This window comes from Pipistrellus kuhlii, unplaced genomic scaffold, assembly GCF_014108245.1.
Source record: "Pipistrellus kuhlii isolate mPipKuh1 unplaced genomic scaffold, mPipKuh1.p scaffold_m20_p_11, whole genome shotgun sequence".
Lineage (NCBI taxonomy): Eukaryota > Metazoa > Chordata > Mammalia > Chiroptera > Vespertilionidae > Pipistrellus > Pipistrellus kuhlii.
This window is the reverse complement of record NW_023425416.1, coordinates 50,399,085-50,415,527: the sequence shown is the minus strand read 5'-3', so window position 1 is coordinate 50,415,527 and position 16,443 is coordinate 50,399,085. Positions and strand designations below refer to the sequence as shown.

The following is a 16,443-nucleotide window of genomic DNA, read 5'->3' as shown; positions in this document are numbered from 1 at the left end:
AGGGGACGATGCGGAATGAAAGAAGGCCCCAGATGGCAGCTGGCAGCCGCTAGGGACCCCAGATTCTGTGCACTGGGCCTCTAGTAAAGAAATAAGCAAGGCTGGGGAGAGTCAGCCGGGATCTGATGTAATGAAATCCGACCAACCTTGACCTCAGGGCAGAGCCCATGGGAGGGAAGGAAAGCTTCTGGTTATTTCAGAAGCCCCGGGCTCGCTCCAGCCAGCCCCTCAGAGAGCTGTCATCACACTCTGGGCTGCCAGTGACCACGCCCCAGGCTGCCTTGACCATGCCCCCAGCTGCCTGTGATCAGGCTACTGTGACCAGCAGAATCTAAGTCCCTTCCTCCCCGAGGCACCCGGGCAGCGGGAGGGGGAGAAGGAGCAGGGTTTGGGGGCTGGGACTTGCCTTCAGCATCACGGGCTTCTCCTCCTCCTTGTCGATGGGGATGTTGGTGCTGTGGACCCAGGTGTTGGTGCACAGGTGGCGCAGCCGCACGTAGGAGTTCCTGGGTGGGTGAGGAGGGGGGAAGAGGGCGGGGCAGGGACAGTGAGGCTCTCCGCAGCCCGGCCAGAGCACAGTCCATTGAAATACCCAGGCCCGAGCACCCCTGATGCAACAGCGCTGGGCTCCACTGAGTCAGGTGACCCCAGACTGGTCTGACTTCTACGTAGAATTTACTTTGCCCTCAGCGAGCTTCAAATAACCCCCTTCCAGGATTTCTTTAAGTGTTTTACTCAGTTCACCAGGAGGCCTCTCAGCTTTGGGAGGAGGAAGAGAGGACAGGAGATGCTGAGCCACCTGACCTTCCGGTCTGGCCTGTCAACCTAAAACAGCACTTCCTGTCCAACCCCCAAGAACGTGAAATGATGAGCAAAAATAAATAAAAATAATAAAAAACAATTCAGCAGCCATTCAACGGGCAGGGGGAGCAGTCCTTCACCAGCCCCCGTCCGGAACCTTCCAGAGAGACTCCGAGACCCCCCCCCCCCCCCCGCTGGCCACAGGGACGGCCCGGAGCCATACCTGGGGACCAGGCTGTCGCCGCCGCGGAGGGTGGTGGGGTCCAGCTCGAAGATGGAGGAGATGTCGTTGCCCTCGGGCACGGACACCAGTGAGTACACCATCTTCTCCTGGGCGTTGCGGAGCCGGCTGCGGGACGCGTCCTGGTCAGGGTCCGCCTGGGGGGGAGGCCGGGGTCACAGAGCGCCCGGGCCCCAGGCGGGGAGCCGCCGGGCACGCGTGACCACGGCAGGAAAGGCGCGGCGTCACGGCCGTCACGCAAGACGGGCGACAACATCCACGGGAGAACAGCCTCGCTGTCCCGCCGGGGTTGCAGCGGAGATATCTGGACCACAGGGTCACGGCCGCCCTGTCTGCGGGCAGGCCCATCCGGCACCAGCAGCCGGCGGAGCGGCAGCTTAAGGAACGCGTCCTGGGGGCTGGTGACAGGCCCCGGTGGGACCCACATGAGACTGCCTCGCAGAGACAGGAGGGAAAAGGAAGTAAAGACACCTGGACCCTGCCCGGCCGGCATGGCTCAGGGGATGAGCATCGGTCTATGTTCCAGGAGGTCACGGTTCGATTCCCGGTCAGGGCACAGGCCCGGGTTGCGGGCTCCAACCCCAGTGGGGGTGTGCAGGATTTTCTCATCATTGATGTTTCTCTCTCCCTCCCCATCCCTTCCCCTCTGAGTCAATAAAAATATATGTTTTTTAAAAAGAAACCTGGGCCTGAGTGTTGGTAAGTCGTGATCCCAAGGAGGGAGGCCAAGACCCACCCCTGAGGGTCAGCGAGCCCTGGAGAGAAGGGCCATTTGCTGTCAACCACGAGGGCCACCCACAGCCAAGCGGGGAGGGCCTCTGGCTCCGCTGGGGTCTGGCCAGGACGGAAGAAAGTGGCCAGTAAAGGCCGATGGCCAATGGCGAAAGCCCTGAGGGGCTAGACACTCCCTCCCCCATCCCCCAGTTCTCTGTGTGTGGTCAGCGGTCGCCCCCTGACACACTGCAGAAGGCCAGCCAGCCTCAGTGGTCCTTTTTCTCCCCGTCATCAAGCCTGTGCCCCCCGCAAGTAGAAGGTCAAGAGCAAGTGACAAAGCAGAGGCAGGTCCCAGGCTAAGCACAGGCCTGAGGCCGGTGTGGGAAAAACAGGGCCGGGAGCAGAACTCGAGGCTTCCTCTCTGCCGTGACCCTGTTTCCACACCCAGAGAGTGGGGAGGGGCCCATCCTGCCAACGCCAACACCTGGGCCGCACGGTGCAGAGCGAGCCCACTGCCCCCGCCACCTGGGGAGCAAGGCAGAGGGGAGAGGCCTGCCCGCTGGGAGGACCGGAGACGCGGGACGAGCCGGGTCCGCTGGGACCGCTGTCTGCGTCCTCATCTGCCACACGCAGACCCCGAGGGCCGCCCTACCGCCTCCGCCCGGGCCGAGCCACCCAGCAGGACTGGAGGACAGGCGCACTGCGATGCTAACGATCCGATAACGCACAAAGCGCCGCTTCCTGAGAGCTCCCCCAGGCCCTCCACTGCACAACCTGCTCCACAGCTGTAGGCGAGGGAGGGGAGGCTCAGAGAGGGAAAGCAGCTGGGCCCGAGTCACACAGCACACAGCGTCCGAGCGCGGGCCCGCTACCTAAACACTGCCACCGCCTTGCTCTCTGTCACAGACTCCAGACACCCAGTAACCTCCGGGGACCATACGCTGCCCCCTCGATGGCAGCACAGAGGCCAGAAATGCACACCAGGACCTACCGGCAAAGCTGCCTCCAGAGAAAGAGCTGGTGACATCGAGATTCCTACCCACGTTCTCACGTCCACTCCTGACGCTGCAGGAGCAGGAACCCGCGGCAGGACCAGGGGCGTCGGCTCGGACAGCGTGTTAAACGCCACAGAATAAGTGAGCCTGCCCACCCCGCCCACTCATTGGAAATGCTCAATGAGTGACAAGTCAAGGTTAAGAGCAACAGGACGTTTGTTTGTAAAAGGCCGCCTTCTGCAGGGCGTCACCCCTCCAGCCTTCTCAGAGCCGTCAATCTTCCCGACTCTGAGGGGAGGCCCTCTGAGGAAGCACACCAAGAGCATCGTGACGGACAGTCTCGTGAACCAATCAGGACACAGGAGGCATGACCGCCCTCCAGGGGAGCACTGACAAGACGCTCCTTGTTGGCAGCGGGAGGATTCCCTGTCCCCAGCCCCCGGCGACCACAGGGACAGTTCCTTCCTCGGGGGCAGGACACGCGGCCTCGCCCATACTTACTGGGGGCTGAAACTCCAGGCATTCTTCCTCAAAGTCAGGGTCTACCTGATGGGAAAGAATCATCGGGAATTAAAACACCCGCCGGCTTCTCACGGGCTCGGCCCCTCTCGCGGGAGACACCAAGGCCTGCGGGCGTCGCTCTGCAGCGGAGGACGCGGCCCTTCCCTCGGTCCACGAAACCAGCATGCCACAACGACACACGTCACAGGAGCACGCCACGTCACAGGAGCACAACACGCCACGGGGGCACAACACGCCACAGGTGCATGCCACGCAGGGACAACCTCCCGCCACCGCCGGCCGGCACTCGGGTGTGGACCGCAGAGCCCGAGCTCACTAGCAGAACAGCCGGGAGAGGCCCGAGACCCCGGCGGCCCGGCTGGCCGCTCACTGTGCTGAGAAATAAGACGCCTGGGGCCGCGGGAGGCACGGGAGCCGCGCCGACCTCAGCCGAGTCGGTAAGCGGCCCCGAGGCCCCGTGTTAATTTGGTCTGAACCTCGGTGCTCGCACGTTTCAAAGCCCCCAGCTCGTGCGCCTGTCCGGCTCCCAGGGGGCGGGGTGCCCGAGGTTCGGGCCAGCTGTGGGCCAGCCCCCCCGCCGGCCCCGGGCAGGGGGTGTCGTCCGCTGTACGCCTGGGACCTGAGGCGAACATGCACCCCACACGTCGGGCAGATCAGAGGGGAACTCGGCATCTCTCGCCCGGGAGGAGGGAGGCTCCTCAGCGTGGCGCGAACATCAGGACACAAGCTGCCTTTCCTCAAACCCTCCCCGCCGCTTCTCCGACGCTGGCTTCTTGTCAGCAGAAGGTGAGGGCCTGTCTACGCCCCAGACGGCCCGAGAACCAGGCGCCCCCGGAGCCAACCGTGTCTCAATGCTGCCGGCTTCCCATGCCTGCGTCACCGCAGTGTGCCTGGCCATGCCCCTCAGGAGCGGGGAGGGGGTGGGGAGATGTGGGAGAGCAGTGTGAATGAGCAAAACGGAACAACAGTCCTACACCCAGACTAGTGTTTTTTGTTGTTGTTGTTGTTTTAATCTACTCTTGTAGCAGCTGTTAAATGTCCAACGCAGCATTATCACGGCCGGCACCACACCGTCCGTCACGCCCCCAGGACGGCACTGCCCCCTGGCTCAGGTTCTCCCCACATCGTGGTGGAAATTGGCGTGAAGTCCTAGGCCTGTAACCACCGTCACGCTCCTTCTCTCGCCTGGTCGCAGGGAAAGGAGGCCGACGGAAACAGAAGTGGGATGAGGAGCGAGGTGGCTGCCTGCCCTGCCCTGCCCTGCCCGGGTGCGGGAGGACGGGCTGGTCCGCCCGGAAGACGAAGCCCCGGCGGCCACTCACCTCCGCGGCCAGGTAGTGCCCGGTGGCCAGGTGCTTGAACCGGAAGAGGCTGTTCCAGTACCCGGCGCCTCCCCGGCACGGGTCGTGCTGCACCACCTGGAGGAGGGGGAGGCGGTCAGTGTGCGAGAAGGGTCGGCCACGCCAGGACGTGGCACTCAAATCACAGTGCGGCCGAGACACTGACTGGCTACAATGCCACCCGGCCTTCCACCACCAGCTCTAGGACAAGCTTACCCACCCCACGTCCCGTCCCCGTCCCGTCCCCCCTCACCTCCACCTCCCACAGGGCTTTGGAGCTGGTGGCCGACGTGGCCGACTGCCGGCCGGTGGTCCGCAGGAAGACGTGCTGCTGCTTCCGGTGCTCGTCGCAGGTGAGGAACTTCTCCTGCTCCGCGTGGAACAGCCGCACCACGTCGCCCTGCAGCCCACATGGGAGGGGGCGTGACCTTCACCGGACCTACTGCACCAGGAGCGCCGCCCAGCCTCCCCTCCCCCTCCACGTGTCCTCACGCTCCCCCCGCAAATGTCCTCATGCTCACCCCCCATATGTCCTCATGCTCACTCCGTGTCCTCTCCACACCTCCCCGTGTGCCCTGACGCTCACCCCCCCATGTCCTCCCCCCACCTCCCGCCGTGTGCCTGACGCGCACCCCGTGTCCTCCCCCCACCTCCCGCCATGCGCCTGACGCGCACCTCCCGTGTCCTCCCCGCCCCTCCCGCCGTGTGCCTGACGCACACCCCCCGTGTCCTCCCCCCCCCTCCCGCCGTGTGCCTGACGCGCACCCCCCGTGTCCTCCCCCCACCTCCCGCCGTGTGCCTGACGCGCACCCCCCGTGTCCTCCCCCCACCTCCCGCCGTGTGCCTGACGCGCACCCCCCGTGTCCTCCCCCCACCTCCCGCCGTGTGCCTGACGCGCACCCCCTTGAGGATGTCCTCCTTGTTGTCGCTCCACTTCATGAACAGCACGACCTTCCAGCTGGTGTTGCAGTTGACAGAATTGACCTGGAAGAGAAGCAGTTCCAGTTCACGCCACTCTCAGCCCCCGCCCCGAGGGGACACCCTAAGATCGAGGCGGGGCAGGAGCAGTTGGCAGCCAAGGGCCCGCGTGAACCAGTCACGGCATCCGCTCCACGGGAACCACAGCATCCTTTCCTCCAGAAACAGGCGCGTACAAAGGGGGACGGCCTGCCAGGTAAGGCAGCATCGCCGTCTACACCGAAATGCCAGCGACACGGAAACGTCAGCGCCGGCGCTGTGGGCACACCGTGGCTCTGCAGGCACCGGAAACACCCTCGAAAATGCCCTCAACCCAGGAGTGACCACTGTGCCCATTTCAGAGACAGGAACACTGAGGCCCGGGAGCCCAGGTGACGGACCCGCAGCCACGGAGCTGGGGGCAGACTTGGGACTTGAACCCACATCTGACTCCTCATTAGACAATGATTTATGTCACCATCTCCCGGTCCTGGGTCCGTACCTGCCCGTCAGGAGGCTTAGGAGAGGCGCAGCCAGAAGCATGCCTCGCCCCGCGTCCCTCTGAGAAATCAGCACAGGGCTCGCTCTTGAAGGCGACGAACCAGAAAACGGTGCCCCTTTGGCCAGCAAACCCAGTCAGGGGTCCCGTCTATGGCTTAACCCCCGGGAACCGGTCCCCAATGACTTAAGGCACCGTCCCCTGTGCCCAGGGGTGACGCTCAGCCCCACCCAAACCCATGCACAGCCTGGCACAGCCTCCAGGCGACCCTGACCGGGGCCTCGGTTTCCACACGTGCCCATGTCACTGCTGCCAGCACAGGCATGCTGTGGCCTGGGCCTGCTCCTGCAGCTCCCTCCCCCTCCCCCTCCCCGCAGGCCGTACCACGGCCTCCCGTCTCACCTCGTTGCAGCCGGGGTTGTCCACCAGCTGGTGGCTGCTGGCGTGCAGGGGCTGGCCCGCGTTGACCGGGTTCAGCACCACCTTGTCGCCTATGACCACCTGGGAGAGAAGGCACCGTGAGCTTTTCACAAAACCGGTCGGGAGTGTCCTCAGCCCGCCCCGGAGGGGGCATGTCCTGGCCGGCACAGCCGAACCCTTCGCAGGGCAGGCCGCCTGGTGCCCGAGCAGTGGACGCCCCCGCTGAGTGCCCGCCCTTTCCCGAGGTGGCAGCGCCATCGCGTTGAGGGGGGGGGCATCAGTGGAAGGCCTGTCTCTGAAAGAGCAGGGCCGTCGTCTGCGTGGGGAGCCGTGACACCCATGCTCTTCTGAGCACAAGCCACACAAAGAGGCCCGTTTCCATGAAGACCAGCACACGCACTTCAGTGCATGTTGTGTGTGTCCGTGTGCACTGATGTGACACAGACTCCTACACTTACCTGGGACACCAGGTGTCCCTATCAGTGCTTATCCTCACCACAGGGCCTTCCCATTCTATCCCACTTCCTAAAATCACACCACGAGCCACTGCATCAGCGGCTCTCAACCTTCCCAATGCCCGGCCCTTTCACACAGCTCCTCATGTGGTGGTGACCCCCAACCGTAACATTATTTTCGTTGCTACTTCATAACTGTCATTTTGCTACTGCGATGAGTCGTAATGTAAATGCCCGTGTTTTCCGATGGTCTTAGGTCAAGAACCACTAGCAGGGTGGCCTAAAACCACTGGAGAACAGTTGTTTATTTACATTACAACTCATAACAGTAGCAAAATCACAGTTATGAAGTAGCAACGAAAATAATGTTATGGTTGGGGGTCACCACAGCTTGAGGAGCTGTTTTAAAGGGTCACGGCCTTGGGAAGGTGGAGAACCGCTGCTATAAGGGAACGCCCAGTCCCTGCGTCACCCGGGCTCCCCGGAGTCCGTGGCCGGAGGCTGGGCGCCCAGGGAGGAAGGCACCCTTTCCTGGGAGGGTTAACGCTATCGCTTGCGCAGCCTGGCCTGCTGTGACAGAGTCTGGGGTTCCAGGGAAAGGCTGGGCTTGGGGGCCAGCGTGCACTCACACTGTCCCCGATGGAGCGCAGCTTGTAGAAGGGCTGGATGTAGAACCAGGAGCCCTCGTTGCCCGCCTCGTCCAGCGTCACCCGCATGGCATTCTTCTCCAGCAGCGCTGGGAGCCGCTTGTTCACCGTCAGGTACTTGTTACTTTTCAGGTGCAGGAGCTGAAACCGCCGGGAACAGGGGGCTGTCGGCGAGCCTCTGACTCTGCCACTCCTCCCGCTCATAAAACATGGATCAAGCACCCGCCACCCCGCACGCTGCGAGGTGGGAACCGCAGAGTGCCCGAGGCGGGAACGCTTAGGAGACCAAGCAGCGGAGCCAGGAGGAAGACTGCCTTGTCCCCCAGAGCCCTGGGCAAGGCTGGAGGTGCTCAGCGAGGCCGCCACCCAGCCTGGGCGAGCAGAAGGGGCGTGGCCCTGAGCCTGGGACCCAGGAGCCGCAGTCTGACACCAAGGGGAGCGGAGGAAGGACACGGCTGAGCAATGCACAGGCGACCCCGCCAGGGGCCGGTCCCTGCATGGGGAAACACTGGCCACCACAATGTCCCCGGGGGCTCCGAGCACTTGCTTCTTGGGAAGGAGCGTGTGAGAGGAGAGGAAAGCCAGGACCAGAACCAGCCTGCCTCGCAGCAGGTCCAGACCAGAAGCGCTGGCCGCCGCTTCCCGATGGGCTAGGAGCAGAGGAAGGGAGGCGGCGACTGCCCACCCCTGAGGCGTGGTCAGGCCAGCCTGGGGCCTCCCCTGCCCACTGCCCGGACCCCCTTTCGTTTGTCATGAGACCATTTCTAGAACAGTCCGCCTGGGTCCACAAATCTCCTGCCGGGCTGCGGGGGTGCAGAAGGAACTCGTCTGATGGACAGGTCCCTGCCATCCCCTGGCCATGACGGACAAGGAGGAGGCCATGCCCTCCTGGCCTCACTATTACCTGGTGGGTGGCCCCTGACCCCACACACACCTGTCCAGGGGCTGACTCCCATGTGCGTTCAGAGCTTCCTCTACAGAGAACTTCCCGGTGACCCCGGGAGGCAGGGGCCACTGCTCCCAGTTTGCCAGGCAGCAGACGGGTGTTCTCAGTGGGAACACCTGGGATGCACGTCCTTAAGGGCTACGACCTCAGCCCCTGCGCCCTCGCTCATCTTCGGTTCAGGCCACACCCTCCCGTCTGACCCGGGAGCCAGCCCGGAGCTCCAAGGCCTGGCCCGGCCCAGAACTAAAGCAGGCCCCGGCTCTCCCTGGGTAAGCCTGGAGGGGCGGCAGGTGGGTCTGGCCGGACCTGGCCCTCAGCCAGAACCCGGAAGCTGCTTTCACCTGTCACGGCCCTGATAGCAGCGCCCACTTCAACACGGAGCAGGTGTGAGCGAGGCGGGGGGGGGAGGGAGAGGGCACGCCTCCGTGACCAGGGGAGCTCACGTCAATGAAGGAACGACATCTTCCGAAAAGGAAGCTGATGGAGCAAGACGACCCCTGGGTGCCATTCCCAAGCACTGGTCCCTGTGTGGACCCTCCATGGGGCCAGAGGTCGCTGGACAGGTGAGGAGGCCACAGTTGACTCCGCCTCCCCTCCCTCTCTCTCTCTCTCTCTCTCTCTCTCTCTCTCCTGCCGGGAGAGGCCCAGACACGAGCACCCCTTTCCTTTCCCTCCCCTCCCGCCCACGTGCTGCTTCCCAGGCTGGGCTTCTCCCCAGGTCAGACCTAAGACCTAAAGGTGCAGGAGCTGAACAGGTAAACCTCCGAGGCCTGCCCGCAAGTGCGCCCCCTGGAGGCACTGCATGTTCCCGCCGCCGCCTCTGGGCCTGGTCTCAAACCAAGAGGGAGAGTCACAGGAAGCCAATCTCACCAAATCGGCACTTCTCAGCACCGCGGGGTACACAGACCGAGCGGCCGGCGGGCGGGCGTTCCCACAGGGTCCTGCGAGGACCTCACCCGACCAGCCACGGGGAGACGTGGGTGCTCCGCCAAGGGAGGACCCCCTGAACGCCATGTCCAGCCGGGACCTGTCGGCCTGCACAGGCACCGCGGTGCCCGGGCCCGGGAAGGGCGCAGACCCACCTGGATCACGTTGCCGTACTGGATGACGGTCCCCAGCAGCTTCCTGTTCTCCGTCTCGTTCTGCTTCTTCTCCAGGTCGGCCGCGTGCTGCAGGGGAGAAGGAAGACGGCCTCAGAGGCAGCCGGCCGTCTCTCCGAGGGACACAGGGCCAACGTCGCCGGCCCACCCGCCTGAGAACTGCAGACACAGGCAGGCCCCCAGCTCCCCTGCGGCTGAGCCCGGGGAAGGCCCGGCGCCAGCTCGGCCGCTGCTCTCAGCCTCGGCGCCTTTTCCAAAGCGCGTCTTTCTCGTTAAGGGGTTCATGGGCGGGTCAGCTTAGGCCCAGCTCAGGTCACAGGCTGATGTGTTTCTCTTTCCTTGAGCTTATGGGCCTTTAAGGAAAGCAGGGGAGGGGAAAGAGCATTTACAAAGCCCTTTTCTGGTCTGTCAAGGTCCTCTGAAGGCTCAGGGCTAAAATAAAGCTGCGTCTAGGTGCTGGCTCTGGTTTTGTGGCCAGGACTGTGTTACTGAGCAGGTGGGAGCCTCCGTTCCCCTTTTGAAAAATGAGGGTAAACAGAACCTAGCCCTGACCAGGGTGGCTCAGTGGATAGAGCGTCAGCCTGAGGCCTGAAGGTTCCCAGGTTCGATCCGGTCAAGGGCATGTACTTTGGTTGCAGGCACATCCCCAGTAGGAGGTGTGCAGGAGGCAGCTGACCTATGTTTCTCTCTCATCGATGTTTCTAACTCTCTCACCCTCTCCCTTCCTCTGTAAAAAAAAATTTTTTTTCAATAAAATTTATTTTTTTAAAAACACACAGAACCTACACCCTCAGGAATCAGTGTCTTCCCTGCAGCATTCATGAGCACCAGCTATTATCACTGGACACTAATTATCATTTATTTCGTCTTCATGGTACTCCCTCGAGGACAAGATCCGTATCCCAATTTTAGAAAAAGCAGAAACAGACCAGAGATGAGAGCATGCGGCCGCCGAGGCACAGGCAGCTGGGTGATGGCATTAAAGGGGATTTGTCTACTATTTTCTCTACTTGTGTGCATATCTGAAATTTTGCTTAGGAAGTTCCTTTTTTAAAGTCACACATCTACTAAGTAGCAGAAATAATCCCCAAGGCACATGTGGGTTAAGTCCAGATTTACCCTGCCACGCTCGAGGCTGGGAGAGAGTACTCGCACAAACTCGGCCGGTCAGGGAAGTCCGTCAGGTTGAAGGGAGCTTCCGGAACAGTCTCCCAGGGCCACCAACCTCAATGGACCCCTTTCCTGCCTTCACCTGCATGACGCCGCGTCCTGCGAGCATTTCAGAACCACGCTCCAGCCCGGCTCCTCCGGGCAATGGGGCCCGTCACTCCAGCGCCCCCCCCCCTCCCCCCCGGCTCCCTGCTCCCACAGACCACCTACACCTCGGCCAGGGCACCTGACCTCCCCAAGCCTCGCTCGGTATTCTCCTCCACGAAATGGGGGCGCCGCAGCCGCTCAGGGCAGGGTGACGGTTCGAGAAGAAGCAGACGCACAGTCAGCGTTCAGCACGTCAGCCCTTCCCCTCACCTGGTCGCTCACGCTCAGCGCGGCTCACGGAGGAGACGGGGAATGGGTGGCCAGTTGCTCCCGCGGCGCCTGCCCCGCCTCCACCCGCCGCAGGGGTTTGTGGGGAGGGAGGGCCTTGGGGAGAATCAGCTGCGGGAGGCATCCTGCCCACTGAGAACCTCCAGGAGGCGAGGACTGCGGTGAGTGCAGGCCTGTGCTCCCCACATCTGCCCGCAGCTAGTCAGAGCCTCCTCCAGCCGCCTGCCGTGCCGGTGATGGAAGGACAGACCCAGCGGGCCCATGGCTCACCGGGAATGGCCCCTCCTCTCACACCCTCCTTCACCCCCTCGCCTCCCCCCCTCCGCCCCGTTTTCTGCAGAGCTGCACCCCAAGAGGGCTCTCCAAACAGGAGCCGGAACGGAGCCCACGGGAGGAGGGCTTCCAGGCGTCTTCAAACTACGGCCCCCGGGCCACATGCGGCCCGCAGAGGAGTCTGATCCGGCCCGCCAGGTTTTTTGGGCAGTGAGCGCAGCCGAGGTGTTACAGTAGGAATTAGTAGTTCATATAGTCCGGCCCTCCAGCTCTCTGAGGGACCGTGATCTGGCCCCCACTTTAAAAAGTTTGAGGACCCCTGGTTAGACTCTGTAGAAAGTCACTGGTTCCTCGGCGAGGCAGCTTTCAGCTCTTAGAAATGGGAGATTCCAGGGAAAACGTCGAAGGGGAGAAAACGAACAGATTTGGTAAAATAAAAGTATGACCACCGGTGTGACTCAGTGGTTGAGCACAGATGTAGGAACCAAGAGGTCAGGGTTCGATTCAAGGCACATGCCCAGGTTGCAGGCTCAACCCCAGTAGGGGGCGTGCAGGAGGCAGCCAATCACTGATTCTCTCTCATCGCTGAAGTTTATCTCTCCCTCCCTCTCCTTTCCTCTCTGAAGTCAAATAAAAAAATATTTCTTTTAAAATGTCCAACCAACGATACAGTCCTCCTCTGCTGCAAACATCACCTGAGCGGACCATGCGGGGCTGCTGTTCGGGCATAAATGGGAGAAGGGCCGGACGAGGACCGTTCGCACGGAGTCCTCTGGCTCTCAGGAATGGCCAGGGGCCGGCTGAAGAGTCACTAACCTAAAACGTTAAGTCCCCGCCCACGTGTAGACAAGGTACGAAAATGCCAACTCAACAGCCCCTGGCATCGCTAAAACAAATGCCGGTGCGTCCTCCCGCCGCCATCGTTTCTGTGTTAAAGACGCACTAAACACAGCAACGTCTGAGGGTGTCTGTGCAGACAAACCAGAGGTCAAGTCAGACCAGATGGTAGGACCAATAGGAGGGTGGACAGCGACAAACTTCTCTTAGAACGGCAGCTGTCACACCCGGAACCGCCAGAGGCTTACCGACGCCCAAGCCTCCCTGGAGGCACCGCTGCCTGAAGCTCACGGACATTCTAAGAAGGCGCTTTGCCTACCAGATCTCTCTGATCCCCGAGAAAACGCCCGATCCATTGCGCCGTTTACACAATGCTGCTTGTGTCCAGCTGAGCGCACACGTCAATCCGGAGAAAACTCCCTCCACAAAACCAAATTTGAGTGTCCCCCCGCCCTATGCCCTCCTCCCTTACCCCCCACCCCTAGTTTTAGAAGGTCCAACGGACAAACAGCGCTGTCAAACAGGGCTTTCAGACAAAAACACCCTCCGGAGTTGTAGGGCCAACAGGTGAGGCAAAGGCAGACCCAAAGGAAATACGGTACGAACTACACCTGGGCCCATGGATCGAGGCCGCTGCCACGGCGGGAAGGAGCAGATCTGGCTCGGGGGGCCCACGGGAGGCTTCTAAGGAGCGGCCACCCCGGTTCTCTCTCTCCAAAGGAAACTGGCCACATCCATCACCCAGGGTGCTGACGGGCCCCCTGAGGACAGAGCAGTTCCGTGTCCAGGGGTTTCTCCTAAGAAGATACTTGGGCAGGTGCCCAAGGCCATGGCCACCTTTTTTCCTTTTTTTCCCTGAATGGCCCTAACCAGTGGTCGGCAAACTCATTAGTTCCAGAGCCAAATATCAACAGGACCACAACTGAAATTTCTCTTGAGAGCCAAGTTTTTCAAACTTAAACTTCTAACGCCACTTCTTCAAAACAGACTCGCCCAGGCCGTGGTTATTTTGTGGAAGAGCCACACTCAAGGGGCCAAAGAGCCACATGTCGCTCGTGAGCCACAGTTTGCCGACCACAGACTGTCAGGAACCTGATTCTGCCCTCCACCCTGGGGCCTGGCTAATTAAAATCACATGCATGTTGCCCGGCTAATGTGGCTCAGCGGTTGAACGTCAACCTAGGAACCAGGAGGTCACGGTTCGATTCCTGGTCAGGGCACATGCCTGGGTTTCGGGGTCAATCACCAATAGGGGGGATGCCAGACGCAGCTGATCTATGTTTCTCTTTCCTCTGTTTCTCTCTCCCCGCCTCTCCCTTTCCCTCTCTCTCAAATCAGTAAAAACTTGTTTTTTAAATCGCACACAGGTGGATGTGCTGGTCTTGCCCCTCACCTGACGGGCTGAGGGCTGTTTTGGGTTTCTAAGAGAGACTTCACACCCTCCACTGCAATCTCTACCACCGTCAATCCACCACGGACGTCACCGTGTTCCCGAGCAACGCCAAGGTCAACTCCATCGTCACCTGTTGTTCTACTCCAGAAGCAGAGAAACCGGTATTCAACGTGCCGGGACCATCTTCAAGGTCAACCGGCCCTGCCGTGTAACATGACACTGAGCTCGGGCCTCTGGGACCGTGATGCCGGCGACACGCACGGGCCCGGCCACTAGATGTCATTCTCCTCAGACAGCTGTGGGCAGGCCCCATGCCCCAGTGGGAAGGAAGTCAAGGGGTCTAGACAGCGAAGTCCTTAAATGGCGTTCAGCTGAAACAGTCTGACCTCGGACCGGGGTCCTGCACGGCCGTTGACCAAAATAAACACGAAAGCCCCCTGGAGACCGGCCTCCCTCCCCAAGGGCGAGCAGCTGCCCCAAATACCGCCCTGGGGTGACTGCTCTGAGTCGGAGCCAGAGGAGAGTTCCAGTGAGCGGGAAAGCAGGGACCCCGCAGCCGGCACCACGCCCCGAAGCGGCATCCATGACCCTGAGTCGGTTTGCTCCCAACCTCCTCGTAGCGCAGACAGCATAAGGAAGAAGGGCTTCTTCTTTTTTTTAATAAGGAATTCCCAGTTCCTGGTGGCCTTTGGGGCTGCGTTTTAGCAACGGTGCAGTTTTCCCAGGTCACTCGAGGGAAGAAGCCTGGGAGGAGGCGCAGATGAGACGTCACAGGTCCCGGGGAAATGGCAGGAAGCAGCCGGCCCGCCATGCTGTGCTGGTGGAGTGTTTTAACGTTCAGTGGATGAGTGGCCAGCGTTTGTGAAGGATGGAGGGGGAGGTAAGCAGGGCACCGCACTGAGGAGGCCACAGGGCGTCCCCAGGCGGGAGGAGGGAGAGTCCGCGTGACGACAAGACCGGAACTGAGACTGGAAAGGAGAAGGCAGCTCCGGTCTCAGCACAGAAAGAGCCGGCACAGGGAACCCCGGGCACAGGGAACCCCGGGCACAGGGAACCTCAGATAAAGGGAACCCCGGGCACAGAGAACCCCTGGCACAGAGAACCTCAGATACAGGGAACCCCGGGCACAGGAAAAACCGGGAACAGGGAGCCCCGGGCACAGGGAGCCCCGGGCACAGGGAACCTCAGATACAGGGAACCCCGGGCACAGGGAACCTCAGATACAGGGAACCCCGGGCAAAGGGAACCTCAGATACAGGGAACCCCGGGCACAGGGAACCTCAGATACAGGGAACCCCGGGCACAGGGAACCCCGGGCACAGGGAACCTCAGATAAAGGGAACCCCGGGCACAGAGAACCCCTGGCACAGAGAACCTCAGATACAGGGAACCCCGGGCACAGGAAAAACCGGGCACAGGGAGCCCCGGGCACAGGGAGGCCCTCGGAGGCGCCGAGGGAACAGCAGGGACCCGCAGGCGCAATGCCAGGACTGCCGTGAGGGGCAGCGGGACGACTGCGAGTTTCCACCCTGACGGCTCACTCGAGGGGCCTGGAACACGAACGCTGGCGCCCAGGACCCAGCGGTCCTCGGGGCAGCCCCGTCCCTTCACCACAGAGCACGGTCGCCGAGCTGGCTCACGGTCCCGCGCCCGCGCCGCCCGCCCGGTACCTACGTGCAGCTTGTTGAGCAGCACGGCGTCCGTGGTGCTGTTACCGCCGGGCTTGGCCGCCTTCCAGAACTGCTTCTGCGCCGAGTAGCGGTTCATGGGGCAGAGCCGGAACAGGCAGTCTGGGGGAACAGACATCAGGACGGTTACTGAGGGCGGCGCGCCCCGCCTGGGAAACCCACCCCGTGGCGCGCAGAAGGCTGTTCCACCGGCCTGATCACCTCTCCCCTCTGACCTTCAGTTCTCAGCACCTCCATGGGAGGTTACAGGGAGGAAACTGAGGCCCGAGGGGCAGAGCTGGGGCTCAGGGTCAAATCCGGGGCTCTCACTGCGGCTCCCCAGCTTCTGTTGGGAAGGGGAGAGGGCGCATAACCCGCTGCCAGTCCACACACAGGCACCTCCACTGCAAGCCCCGCCCTCCTCCAGCGACCATGCGGAAAAATGCGAGCGTAGCTTACACAGAGGCTCTTATGGGGTAAGTACGAGATGGTTCTCAGGGAATAGAGAGAAACTATCCGGACTTGGTCTGGGACAGTCGTCTCCTGTCCCCCGGCCTCAGCGCACCGTGGCACCCTTCCAGGTGGGACCTCCTGGGTGCGTGACCCTGCACACGGCCCCACAGAGAAGCAACGCCAGCACAACGGGCTGGTGGCTGCAGAGTCATCCGGATGTTAGAACCAATACACCAAACACTGGGCATGCCGTCTCTAAGGCCCCAAGCGTGTAACGGTCCACGCTCTGTGTCTGCACACTTCGCCCGCTGACGGCCGTGCACACATTCAAACTCAGACTGGGCTCAGCTGGGTCTTGGGAACCAGCAGGCCGGATCCACGGTGCCACGGGGCTCACAGGCCACGGCGGTTCCATTCCGAGACGGCCGCGGGAGGGCCGGGCCCAGCAGCCCCCCGACATGCCAACGGGCCCGACACGGCCCAACACTGCGATGACGTGCGGGTCCCCGAAGGCAGGAGCGCGAGTTTCAGCATCACCGGCCCAGCCACAGCCTTGCTGTCTCTCCCACGCCAACCGCGTTCCCGGGCGACACAGAGCAGCCCGTCGGACCGAGCGTGTTTACCACCAGCATCTCCGT

At 62.0% G+C, this 16,443-nt stretch overlaps 1 protein-coding gene across 9 annotated transcripts in view; it reads right to left on the bottom strand.

Annotated features, from left to right (window-relative positions):
• ITPR1 (inositol 1,4,5-trisphosphate receptor type 1) overlaps window positions 1–16,443 on the bottom strand; it is a 137,195-nt gene that overhangs the window by 72,953 nt on the left and 47,799 nt on the right. For 6 of the 9 annotated variants that reach the window (XM_036432132.2, XM_045579513.1, XM_036432127.2 and 3 more), the window contains exons 5-14: window positions 15,360–15,475; window positions 9,620–9,706; window positions 7,574–7,732; window positions 6,472–6,570; window positions 5,514–5,597; window positions 4,867–5,013; window positions 4,596–4,691; window positions 3,253–3,297; window positions 1,025–1,179; window positions 407–506 (exon numbers count right to left, since the gene is read on the bottom strand). In XM_036432132.2, coding sequence (XP_036288025.1) covers window positions 407–506; window positions 1,025–1,179; window positions 3,253–3,297; window positions 4,596–4,691; window positions 4,867–5,013; window positions 5,514–5,597; window positions 6,472–6,570; window positions 7,574–7,732; window positions 9,620–9,706; window positions 15,360–15,475 — 1,088 coding nt within the window. The remainder of the gene's footprint in view (window positions 1–406; window positions 507–1,024; window positions 1,180–3,252; window positions 3,298–4,595; window positions 4,692–4,866; window positions 5,014–5,513; window positions 5,598–6,471; window positions 6,571–7,573; window positions 7,733–9,619; window positions 9,707–15,359; window positions 15,476–16,443) is intronic. The other 3 variants (XM_036432128.2, XM_036432129.2, XM_036432131.2) reach the window with 1 other exon arrangement.